This window comes from Polyergus mexicanus, unplaced genomic scaffold (genome assembly GCF_030449975.1).
Source record: "Polyergus mexicanus isolate NDT 795.1 unplaced genomic scaffold, iyPolMexi1.0 SCAF_9, whole genome shotgun sequence".
Lineage (NCBI taxonomy): Eukaryota > Metazoa > Arthropoda > Insecta > Hymenoptera > Formicidae > Polyergus > Polyergus mexicanus.
The window spans coordinates 10,206,572-10,219,907 of record NW_027223329.1 but is presented as its reverse complement, the minus strand read 5'-3'; the positions used below and the strand labels follow the sequence as shown (position 1 = coordinate 10,219,907).

Below are 13,336 nucleotides of genomic sequence, written 5' to 3'. Positions count from 1 at the left end.
TACATTAGATTTTCCGTGACATATTGTATCACAAACGCGCGCAAATGCAATTCACAGAGATTCTTCCCTATATTGATGTGTTAGTCTTTTTTCCTCCCCCTCTTTGTCTTTCTTTCTCTTTCTCTCTCTCTCTCTCTCTCTCTCTCTCTCTCTCTCTCTCTCTCTCTCTCTTTCTTTCTCTCTATATCACTTTATCATATTTGTCACTTTTCACGAGACTACGAAAGATCATTCAACGCACGTATTTATCCTTTTTATATATTTCGTCTGGTGGATTCCATATGCGACTTCCCGTCTTCGCAACTAAATCGAATCGGAAGCTCGAATTGCTTCCATTTGGAGGCGTATACATATGTAAATATACATACGCATATAATTCGATGACATTGATCGTTTTCCAGTGAAACGTTTCGATATGCCGCCTCGTCATCACGAAAGGCGCGTTTACATTTGCGTGCACATGTACGCGACATTCACATATCAAATGGAATAAAGTCGAAAATTACGTACGATATAATTTTATAATATTCTTAGGCAAAAGTAGTACCAGAGTAATCAAACATTCTTTTATGAAATTATCACAAAAAGAATGATTTTTTCATATACGATTTAATTTTATTTATTTTAATCATATATAAAAAAAAATTATTAGTTCTGAGTTTTTGATTACAGAATAATTTATGCGCGAAAGTGAAGATTAGGCAAAACGGAAAAAAGTGCGCGATACATATCTATAAAATTTATAAAATTTAATATGAATTTTATTTGATAATAGTGTTTTATTATTGTATGGGATTTTATCGAGAAAAAAATATTGTTAACTTTATTCCACTTGCGAAGCTAATCATATATCATATGCCTATCGTTATATTTATTCAGCTGTACGATTGATGATAATCGATAATCGATAACGATGATATGATTTATATTTACGTTTAAATGCATACAATCTGGAAATCATAGTTTGTCGATTACAAGAATGATGAACTGCATTCAAAATATACTTCAAAAAAAATCCTTTTATTGAGATTAAAATATATATTCGAGATCTAGATTAACAATCAAAATCGTTTATATTTTAATCGTCATATTACAGTAAATTAATATGTGTGCATATAAATTATACTTAATTTATTTAATTTTGTCATTCCTCGATTCTTAATTTTTTCCATTACATTATTATAACGCTTATGTAGTTACATCCATATATTTATAGATCGCAAATATTCCTTCGTATTTGCGCACGTATGCGGAAAGTAACGAGTAGGAACGAATCGGCACTTGTCAAATTCTCTTTGGGTCTGTTTTTTATAGCTTAACTGGATACACTAATTCAGAATTTATCTTTTTCTCTCCATATTGAAAGGAAAAAAATAAACTCTGAACTAGTGCAGCCAGTTCAGCTATAAAGGATAGATTTTTATGTCGCCATTTATTTCTAGAAACGATATTAATTTTGAAAATTCAAACAATCGGTAACGATTCGACAGGATTTAATATTAGATACATAATTTACGAAACTTGAAAATACTTGAATAAATCCTAGTTTTCAAATATCTTTTAAATCTCTTTTTGAATTTGTCGTATTGTTTGGAAAATTGTTTGAAAAATGGAAAATTTGTTGCGTGGCGAAAGTTTTTCAATGAAGTATTTGTCACCGTTATCTGAAAAGAATTTTAAGAATTGTTCGAGAGAGACAGAAATTAATGTAAAAAATTGAAATGTCTCGCGCGTCCTTTTAATATCATCCAAGAAAAGATGAATTTGATGAATCTCGATTGAGATCTTTACGAATGCGATCGTAATTAAAAGCGCAATGACGAGGCTGTCAAATATCTCAGAACTGAAAGAACAATCAACATCATTCTATGTATGATTCAAAGACGAAGAAAAAAAATAGTGCGTATTAGCAAAATATATTAGCTCGGAACCAAGAAAGATATTAATTGTTCTAGTTCCGAGATTAAATCTCGCGAAAACTATTGACATTGCAACACTATGTACCTAGTGGCCGTAAATGCGCGTGTAGTGGAAATTTTCGATCAAATTTTTGATTGAGTTGATCATTGATTGAATTATGAAAAATGTAAAATTAAAACTCCCGACAAAACAAACAATTAAACAAATTAAACTCTCGAGGCTCAAATAAACGAATAACGAAGCTTGTTTCTTACATTAGCGCCAAGCGAAAAACTTAATTAACAAAATTAAACAAAATTATAATTATCATTCAAAGAACTGTTGTTAAAGATAGAGAGAATTAATTAAAAAATTTCCACTACGTAAAGTTCACGAATTTACGATTTATCTGTCCCTGTCTAACATGCTGACGTGTAATATCTCGAGAAACTTAATTAACTCTTTACTTTTATAATTTTTACTTGGACTTATATTTAGTTTTCTTTATTGTATCGTACTTAGTACGTGTTCTCCCGTCGACAGTTTGCCATCTCATGTAATCATCTCTTTCGATTTCAATCCGATATCGATCGAATGTTAACATCTCATGTTCGATATATGCCCTTCGTTCGAGATATATCATCTTCTTTCCATCTCACTTTGCTCTTTCTGTTTTTCTTTCTCTCTCTCTTTTTTTCTCACTCTTTCTGTATATATATATATATATATATTTACTTCCACATCAAGGATACACATTGACCGATATACATGTATTATATACATTCCTTTTCTCTTTCTCTTCCTTTCCCTTTTCTTTCTATCTATCTATCTATCTTATCTCTATCTTTCTCTCTCTCTCTCTATTTCTCTATTTCTTTATATATATATATATATATATATATATATATATATATATATATATATATATATATGAGTCTGAGTCCGTACTATACTTATATTGCCTTACTATAAGGATTGGACTGAGGTTCTCTCTATGTATATTTTTTAATTGACTGATATTTTTTTCTTTCTCGTATTTATAATATGTACATATCATTCTTTACATTGTTTCCGTCTTTTTGTTTCTTTTATTAGTCCAATATTAATTAGGCACGTTCTGTACGTGTGGCATGCCGGCATGTATAATTGTGTGCACGTTATATATATATAGAATATATATGTGTGTGTGTGTGTGTGTATTCTCGCGCGTAAATACGCATGTAGTTCTCCATTGGAGAAAGCATCCCCACCGCGTTTTTTTTTTTTTTTTTTTTTTTTATCCACGTCTTCGAAGTGCATGTTATTATTATATTTTGCGTGGGGTCTTCCGTTCGAAAACCCGAATGGGGGCGACGTCATTTGTGCGGGCATCGACGAGCGTACTCGTTTACACTAATTCGTAAACCGGCAAATCGGTAAGAAAATGATTTTATTCCTCTCTATGTAATTGCGTTATATACATTTTTGCGCACCTCGATCATCGGCATGGGCACAACAATCTCCATGTTTTACTTTATTATAAATAAAAAATTTGTTAAACATATGGTGGATCACATATGCGTGAAGTGATCGCGTTTGGCACGAATGTGGCGATATTTTTTGTCGAGAACTGGAAATGATGCTCCGTCGACGAAAATGTTTCAATACGCAAATAATTTTTGAATTGATTAGAGATCTAAATTTGACAAATTCGCTCCTTCAGGAATGCTAAATAATAAGGTCTCTTAACTCGGACAATATTGAACAAGCTTTGTTTTGACAAAATGTCGAAATTACAAAAAAAAATGTCATTGAATTAAACTCGAATAGAAAAATAAGAGTTTCAGTTTCAGGCCAAAAACAATATCGCCAGTGTTCTTCAGTGAACTCCAAATACCGTGTATGCACTTTTTAATTCATCTACCTGAATATCATAAAAAAATGACGACATTTTTGCATTTTTCACGGGAATCATATCGTTTCTATCTATTCTAGCGTACAAGAATAGAATATTTCTCAATCAATCGCGAATTTACTGCGCTATAAATCAAAATAAATTGCATGCTCAAGATTCTTATAGGTTCTGCTCATTTAAAATTTGATTCGTGATTATTTCTGACGCTGCACTTTTGATCTGATCACGATGCAAGATGATCGATGCGAGATCCTCGCATTCGGAGCGACAAGTCGATGCCCGAGCGATACGTCATGCGTTCTCCATTGCTTTTTCGTACGTAGATTTGCGAGATTAGACGTCGATAATGGACGACACGTGAATATCGTATGTAAATAAATGAAAAGTCGGTTGGGGTAAAATAATTCTGACGATTATAATGTCATAATATATTAATCTTTACGAAATATCGAGAGTAATTAATAATATATACATATATATTGTATATATATATATATATATATTATTAATTATTATATATATAGTAACGATAGAATATTCTTCAAGTTTTACAAAAATTGTCAAATGAGTAGATATATTATTTTCAACAATTATGAAAAAATCTCGCGCTGTCGTATTCCACTTTTGTGACACCTTTCAGGCAACGCGTTGTCCGAAAGGCATCATAAAAGATTTTCCTAATTATTCGAATAGCTCTTGAGATGTGTTTTAGATGCTTTTGTGCTAAATCGCGATTTACCCTAATTTGCCGCGTGTTCGCGTGTAAACGTTCGCGACGAAAAAAAAAAAAAATTTTTTTTTTTTTTTTTTTTTTCTTCCACGCGCGGTCCACGATATGACTTCTGACCTCGAATTTTTGATTTTTGGTTTCTCTGTTTTTTTTTTTAAGTTGACTAATACCGGACAGCAATCGATGCCAAATGTAAAAGAGCCCCAAACGAGTACTGACTTGTAACACGCACAACGCACGCACAAAACGTATAACTGACCGCAGGTAACTATCTAACGGAATTAATCATATTTATGTATTATGTCTTACGATTGTGTGCCTTTTTTCGTTCACTTATTACGATTCATGACTCATCATTGCGCTCTCTCTCTCTCTCTCTCTCTCTCTCTCTCTCTCTCTCTCTCTCTCTCTCTCTCGCTCTCTTTCTCTCTCTCTTTCTCTTTCGTCCATCTCTCTTTCGCGCCTTTTCTCTTTCACTTTACTTTCTTCATTCATCATATTCTGCATTTCCGTAATACATATATGCTCATTCGTATCTATTATAATTCATCATTGTCTTATTCACGCTCTCCGTTCCATCAAATCGTATACTCTATGCATGCACATTATTCGCACATACTACGCACACGCATGACATAGAAGAAGAAAGACGAAGTTCGACTTCGCGATCCTCCGATCGTACGATCATGGCGTATCGAAATGCGTCCTCGTACTGATTGTTTTGATTTGATTATCGCTGATTTCTTCATGATTAAACGATCAGCACATAATGCGAAGTCCACGTACGATTGTTTCGAATTGCATATCTGAAACTAAAAAATTAGATAAATTAAATAAATTAATAAATAAAATTGTTAAATTAATTATTGATTATGCATTAAAGTATATATTATAACATTGTATAATTAACGTACATGCAAGAAATTTTTAGTTGTATAAAATATTTGAAATAGCGCTTAAAGATCAATATTATTATTATTAAAATGGACTACATGATCCGTTTCGAATATCATCTCTCTCTCTCTCTCTCTCTCTTTTTCGCAACTCATTCTTTTTTCAATCTCATTATTCGGACTTTTGCATCGAGACGCCACTTTCTACGATCATCGCTCCCGTTGTCAGAAAAAGCATCCGCAGCGACAGCGCACACTAAATGAATGTATTGTCATAATATACTGTACGAAATGTACTTTATATCTCCGGTATTCGTGTGCACCATTTTGTTCAAATGTAAAAATGTATCTCTGTACATACATAAGTCAAGTGTACATATACATAATCGATGTGCGATTTTACGAAATTCTCTTTCAACGTTTCTACACTTTTATATATCTCTGTGTATCTATATGTTTGTCATATCTACACGCGTAAGTATCTATATATGTATATCGCTGTGTACTTTATACACGTTCACTCGCTTGTACCGGTGATGGTCACGGCACCTCTGTAAAGGTACGAGAGCAAGTTTAATGATCGCGTTCAGGATGCTTCTTCTGACAGCTTACTGACAACGAGAGCGTACAAAATGAAAAAGCACGACATTTCCCCGATAAGCGTCGAGAAGCGTCGCGCCAGCTTCAGAAGAGAGATATGTCCTCGCGAAGAGATACTGGCGCGACGTTTCTTCAGAGGCAAATCTGGCCTGACCGTTGATTCGATATATTTGAACGAACAGGCAACTGCCCCTGTGCCAGCGGAACGCACTGTCGTGGGGTCAGCGAGCGTCCTCGGGGGAGGGAGCCACCCTCACGAGTCACCCGCCGACCCTCAGCAGCGTCCGGAGAACGCACTCGACGCTCTGTTAGATGAACTGCAAACCTTCTCGCGACCTGGCTCGCAGATGGGCCACGTGTCTAGCAGTCTGTCAGTGCACTCGAGCCCGAACATGCTCCTGGCTGACATCGGCCGCGTTTCCAGCCTACGAGAATCGAGCATTATGGCAACCATCAGCGGCGGCAGCGGCACTCGCGCGCCCAATATCAGCGACATCGGTCGAAAGGGCAGCGTGGATTCGTCGAGTGGTACCCTGACCGCGGTCCCTGCCTCCGCCGTCATGGTAGGCTTGCCCGGGATGGCGCCGGCTGCCAGCGGCACTCTGCGTCGCTTACATTCATACCCATCGAGCTCGGATACCGACACCTCGCCGCCCATCGCCAGATTGCAGGCGTTATCGCTGCAGGAGCAACAACTATCGCAGCAGCAGGCTACGGGGATGCCGGTGTTGCCGCAGGCAGCCTTCCTACCCGGGCAGAAGCCGCCGGTTCCGGAACGAAACGTCGAGCTACTGCAGCTGGCGAGCGCCAGGAGAGTACCGCCGCCACCGCCGCCGCGCACTAGCTCTCGATCACCTCTGGCGAGCCCGACCAGTCCTCAACTGCCGCCCAGAAATCATCCGTGCACTCTGCAGAGCGGCAACTTTACGTCGACTTTACGTCGACCTGTGACACGCGGCGGCAAACCGCCCATGGCCCTACCGCCGGATACTACCACGATGATCTTGTCCACGACAGAACAGATCGGCGGGGACCGGTCAGCGCCGCCGAGCGTGGCTGCCCCGATACACAACTCGTCGTCCTCGCAATCCTCCGCAGTGCTGTCGACCAGCAACTCGAGCTCCTGCGAGAGTGTTAACTCGCAGGAAGGTCTGCAAAGCAAGCGCGGCAGACAGGAGCAACTGGAGCAACGGCATCAGGAGCTCCTAAGAAAACAGAAGGCCCTACAAGAACAATACGCCAGGCTGCAGCAGCTACAAAGGAACGCGGCCGGTCTCACCACTGTACCGCCAGTGCCACCCGATCTCCTGAAGAAAACCGGCTCTGAGAGTAATCTCCTGGCGAAGATGGGCCTCGGTCTAAGTGCCGCGAGTTCCGGATCTCTCACCAGTCTCAGTATCAAACCGCAGATGGTTTCGCAGGAGGCTATCGGCGATGTTAATCAAGTGACCAAGATCGAGATCACCAATGGACAGATACTCCCGATGACTTCCGCGACAGCTACGACAACAACGACGACGACGACCAGCAACCAGATTGTCCCAGTAGGCGTCCCCACCTCCATGACGGTAGTATCGGCCTCAACAACCATCGGCTCGGCCACAACCGTCACTACCATGTCCACTACGACCACCAGCAAGGTCTACGAGACGGATATTCTGTGACCGAGAAGCCGCTCGCTGATCGGTTGCTCGACCGTCAAGGTTGCGGCTGAAATTGCGCTGGCGAGTAGTTAACACGGCCGGCGAGATCGCGAGGCCACTATATTACGTGGTCCTTGATCCTCCTCGAACAAAAGAAAGGAACGAGAGATAAACGGGAATGGACACGACGAAGAATAGAAAAGGGACAGGAATTGGTAGAATTAAGGAGATCAAACGGGAGACACGTAAACGACTAACGGAGAGACACAAATACGAAAAAAACAAAGAAAAAGAACACAGAGAAGGAATAAGAAAAAGAAGAGAACAATTACTCTTCCAGTCTTCATCATGTACGCGCAACATCTAATTTGCGAAATAAGCGTAGAATAAAGCGTAGAAACTTAGCGCGAGACGTAATGCGTAAGAACATAATACCGCACTAATTACTACGGCTAACAATAGCATTAATGATCGTAAAACGACGCACGAGGAAAGCTCTCGATATACGCGGACGCGTAAACGGAAGGATCAACGTTTTTGAGAAAGAGAAGAAGATAAAACGCGGCGTTGGGGTTCGTTGAATTTTGCATTTTTACACGAGCATGTTCAATGCGCCCATCTGGATAGACGGGTCACATCCGAGTGCTTCGTCGCACTAGCGTTGGACGCGTCGTCTTGCCCTCTCTTTTGGTCTCTTGAGATTTTTCCCTTCAATTCTCAAAATTGATCCTTGTATACACCTCGTACACATCCGGCATGCTCTTCGTAACACGTCTCTGTGCCAAAATACGAGAAGAACGCGACGTATACTTGCGTACTTTTTTAAGATTATACACAGCCGTCACCCGCGTAATTAGCCGGCTCTTCGTTCTTTCCTCATCGTAGTAGGGCGAGCGTAAAACACCGTCAAGATTCTACGTAGATGAATCATCATATAAATATTATACATAATATACATACGTATATATTATACATATAAATATATGTACGCGTACGGGCTGGGAGATTTATATAAATATATACACATAAGTGGAAAAATAGATAGATAGTATATGTATACACGAGATATACTGTGCAATCTTTTCTCGTACACATGTGTGCATATACAACACATACGTATACATTCATACATCGTTAATGCCATAAACGAAACTGCGGCGATGTTGGCGAAATCACACGCCTTTCGTACACGATGACGACGGTCCTAATGTGACTTTTATCGTGCTTAAAATAATTGCTACCGTACATGTGTGTGTGTGTATGTGTGTGTGTATATATATATATATATATATATATATATATATATATATATATATATACACATATATACAAACACATCCAGCCGCATTTACACATATATAAATACACATATACAAGATGCGTAGCGATATAGACGATCGACGTTGATTATTCCTCGTTACCGGCAAGATATTTACGGGTGACACTCTAGGCGAGAAAATATTCCGAGGGTATACAAGGAGTCTGAGATTTAATTTTAAATAAATTATAAATGCATTTGGACTTTAAATAAATTATAAATGCATCGTGTATGTTTGTAATTTAAAGTCTATACGGAAACGGTCTATAAAGATAAAATACTGATTGATTCTGAAAGTGTTAATTCATATCGATGCAACTGGGGAGGACTGTTCGCTCTATATCTCTCTTCCGGAAAACACATAGCTAATCGGAATCAAGAGGCAAGACGCGCCAGTCGGAAAGACCTGTCAGTAAATTTTTTGGCGGCCAAAGAAACGTCATGCGTTAAAAAGAGAATATTGCTCAATATTTATCAACCGAAATAACGCGGCAGCGCTGCTACATTTTGCGGATTGAATTACTTGGACACGATCGCACGATTATAAACTAATTATCACTCGTTTCATTCTTTTCTTTTCCATCATCGCAGGCGAAAAATCGAATGTGTTTACGATCAAGTTGGCGGATCGTCGAGCCTTTAACGATATTCTCCTTTGTGTCATTTAGATAAAAACTAAAATAAATTCGATACGACAAAACATTGTGAGAACTTCGCGCGTCACTTTGATCGTTTCTTACAAGCGTACTATTCGTACTATTTTACCACAGCTTACTGCACGAAAGAAAAACTCGTCATCGCGCCTTCTAAACGAAAAAGATAAATGTCCAAAATATAAAATGTCTGAAATGTCTAATGTGAAATTGCATCTGTCAGATGCGTCTTTCAGATGTTTTTTGGACTTTTCACATCGCCAATTGGATTGTCGGCGCTCGACGCAGTGCGTATACTATGCTAAGAAGGGCCTAACAGCTAATATATTCGCGTATTTATTTTGTATGCTTTATTCTCCTCTTTCGTTAGAGCAAATGTTCACTGAAATTTTCGTCATAATCCTTGGATGCGTTTGCGGGATTTAATTTAAACTCGGTAGTGTATGGATTCTTCATGAGATTGTTACTGATATCATGCTTTTGCATTTGTTAATATCTAGCGAATAACGCATTGCTAATTATTAATTGAAAAATTCGAAAGCAAAATGCGCTGGTTAACGAGGATTCTTAAATAGTTTGACATGAAAACGCGCTTGACAAGGAGATCAATTTTCTATGTTTATAATTGCGTAATTCTCTCTCGTAGATTAGAAAAATTTCTCTCGTGTATTATGTTCTGTTAGGAAGAAGAAAATTAATTAAAAAGTATTATTAAATTATTAGGAATAAATTATGCATGCTATACAATATTGTCTCTACGCAAGAACGTAAGTTTTGCTAATATCGCGACAGAATAAGATTAAGAATTGAAAAATATTGGCGTAAACAATTTTACACGATCAAATACATACATACTTCAATTCTATAATTTACTAGTAATAAACGACATAGATATATTTAATCACGCGATTGATTAATATTTATTTTATGCTTGAATAAACGAGACAGATTGTCATTTACGCAGTTGACGTGAAATAACGCATCCGAGGGTTACTTGTATGTGGCGAGATGTATAAAGATCTTATTTATTTTCTACTATCACACAAGCATAAGTCTCTATAGAGAAATCATAATTACTTACAATAAGAGCACATATATTAAAGATAAGGTGAACGATAATGATCGATAATGAGCATTTGTTTGCGAGTGCTTATCAAGTATTAACACAACGCGAGATGAAGAGAAGAAAGCGGGAAGAAAAAGAGAAAAAAAAAGTATTTTCTCTCTCGTTTTTTAAATTTTATTTCCACATCGCATTTGTATACTGTTCCGTGCGCGCTTATTGTAGGTACTTAAGCCACAATCATATATTGCATTTACGAAAGCTACTTTGAGCGATGCATTTTCGTTCACGGTGATACATCTAAGAATATCGCAATAGAGCTAGAATTGTATTTGTTATCGAGTATACGTTTAATCGCGCGCGCGTAAAATATAATCAATTTTTAGATCCCCATCCCGTTCTTTCCTTCCTTCTAATCGTAAACGAAGCGTTTCGGATCGAAGGTGCGCGCTATCGATCCGCGCGAACCATTCGTGATCAAATTGCGTTTTTTTTCTTTTATCTCTGTTTTCTCTCCCATAACGCGATTAGCGAGAATTATTAGTGTAATGTTTTCTGATGATCCTGTACGCCAAATCGAATTGACTTGTTACATTTGTAAATGTTTGTAAGTACTACCGTACATATAATAAAATAATCGAGTAATAATCATCGAATTATCCTGACGATCATCGTTTGTCTTTGTTATCCATCGATTAATTCAACCTTACGAACAACGAATAAAAGGCAAATCATGACATACCGTGTAATACAATCCCACTTTTCTTCTATAGGGTGTTCTAAAGAGAGATGCATAGCGAACTTTTCTTAATGAATATTAAACTAGACAGATAAATAAGATATCCGATATTAGATTGTTTGCCTTCTCTTATTAAAAGCCTTTATTAGACATATAATTAAACTATTATCGATTTAATTTATAAATATCTCTAATCTTCTCATGAGCAGCATTTTCAAACAAACTACATTATTTTGAATAATCGAGTCTATTATCCATTATAGTTTTCAAACATCATTGCTGGTTTCTCTTTTGAAAAAAATTATACTATTAGGCTATTTCGAATAAACAAGTTCTTGTATTATCGACTATTATCACATAAATAGAACTCGAATCAGAGAGAAATAATTATGTCATAGAATACTAAATTTATTGATTTATATTTACACTTTGTCAGTTTCTGAAGAAATGCCGTGCGCTTGTTTGATACCCTCCTCCACGATTTGATGTTTCTGTTGCAATTCTTTATACGATTGCAAAAGCTTCTCAATCGTGCTTTTTCTCGGCGAGTCCAGGTGTGCATAATGCATGATAAATTCTACATTATCCCCGACTTTGCACTGATCAACCGCTGATCTCATCATGGGATAAATTATATGAAAGAGACTTATCAGTGTCGCAGCGTGTTTAATCCGACCAGTCTCGATCATCTCGCATAATAAATTGTCGATGTTTTTCGTCCATACTAGATGAAATACCATCGGTCCAAAATGACGCGTAGACCTCAAAATGTCAAAATGTTTCTCTCTGTTTATATGCTCGTAGACTTCTCGCGTGACCGCTTGATAATTCGGATCGTCTGGCTCAAATTGCACGCACGCTCGATCTAATATGAATATATATTCTTTGCGATCTAATAAGCTCTGTGAAGAAAATCACGATATTAATTACAATATTATTTTATATTTTTCCTTTTTCTTTTGCTAGAGTTGTGTTGTTGCTCTTAGATGTGTATATTTCAGCAAACATAATACTATAATGAAATTTTATATAAAGTTTTCATTATTCACTTACTTCCAAATATTCACCCTCAAACATTTTTGGTTTTTCTATCTCCCTAGATGGTTTTGGAAAATAGATTTGTACAATCCTATCTCGCTCTTGCCAAGTAGCATGTCTCAATGTACCCTCGGGTTCTCTAATGACTAGAAATCTTTCTCTGTCTTTGAGACCGAATGTGATATCGGTAAACACGTATTTAGCAGTATCGTGATTCTTTAATGCCGGATCTTCGCATAGCGGCACAGATGAATCTAATCTTTGCTTCACCACTGGTGGCATTTGCAGATATTTCTTAGCTTTATACTTTGCTACTTCTTTAGCTTCCTGAACCTGCTCGTCTGTTAAAAATTTATATTCTGATGTTTTAAGTTTGTGTCCATCTTTGCGACTCCGGAAGATTTTTGCGTAATCTACTGTCGTCAGACTTTTGAGATACGCCTGAACATATCTATTAAAGAAATATGGTGCCGGATCTCTTTCTGGTATCGGATCTATATAAAAATTACATACAAAAATATTTAATAAATTTATATTAAATGCACAAAAGAATTGCATAAAAAAAACAAAGAAGTTTAGATACCTTCATATTAATAATAATACCTGTTTCAACGTTTGCTGACGCAAAATTACGGCAATTGGAGATTGCACGAGCATACGAATGCCGCAAAAAGTTGTTTACACGATACGAAAGCATGATAATCCAGTCAATAAATTACCACAAAATAATCCATACAAAATATAACCTCTCGTTGCTCGACTGGCTCGACTCGGAAAACTAATCTAAACCATAGACATATAGACTATAGACATATCTAAACCAGCTCGCTATAAGGATTCATTCGTGTCGCACAATGAAGTTTGTT

At 37.3% G+C, this 13,336-nt stretch overlaps 2 protein-coding genes across 24 annotated transcripts in view; one reads left to right on the top strand and one right to left on the bottom strand.

The window, feature by feature from the left end:
• The window catches only part of LOC138936556 (uncharacterized), a 170,561-nt gene extending 162,607 nt beyond the window's left edge, over positions 1 to 7,954 (top strand). For 17 of the 21 annotated variants that reach the window (XM_070302033.1, XM_070302032.1, XM_070302030.1 and 14 more), the window contains one exon: positions 6,199 to 7,954. In XM_070302033.1, the coding sequence (XP_070158134.1) occupies positions 6,199 to 7,680 (1,482 nt within the window). In that variant the 3' untranslated portion in view covers positions 7,681 to 7,954. Of the gene's footprint in view, positions 1 to 4,682; positions 4,788 to 6,198 lie in introns of those variants that run through there. The other 4 variants (XM_070302051.1, XM_070302048.1, XM_070302049.1 and 1 more) reach the window with 3 other exon arrangements.
• Mrps22 (mitochondrial ribosomal protein S22) lies at positions 4,865 to 13,253 on the bottom strand. 3 transcript variants are annotated; one of them, XM_070302055.1, is made up of 4 exons: positions 13,074 to 13,253; positions 12,486 to 12,964; positions 11,859 to 12,334; positions 4,865 to 5,335 (listed from the first exon to the last, which is right to left on the bottom strand). In XM_070302055.1, exons 1-4 carry the CDS (start codon positions 13,165 to 13,167, stop codon positions 5,275 to 5,277), a joined length of 1,110 nt encoding a protein of 369 aa, XP_070158156.1. In that variant the 5' UTR covers positions 13,168 to 13,253; the 3' UTR covers positions 4,865 to 5,274. The 3 variants fall into 3 exon arrangements, with proteins under 3 accessions (XP_070158156.1, XP_070158157.1, XP_070158158.1); XM_070302056.1 differs by lacking the exon at positions 4,865 to 5,335 and adding an exon at positions 9,492 to 11,515; XM_070302057.1 differs by lacking the exon at positions 4,865 to 5,335 and adding an exon at positions 11,548 to 11,720.
• Positions 13,254 to 13,336: the final 83 nt, after the last annotated feature.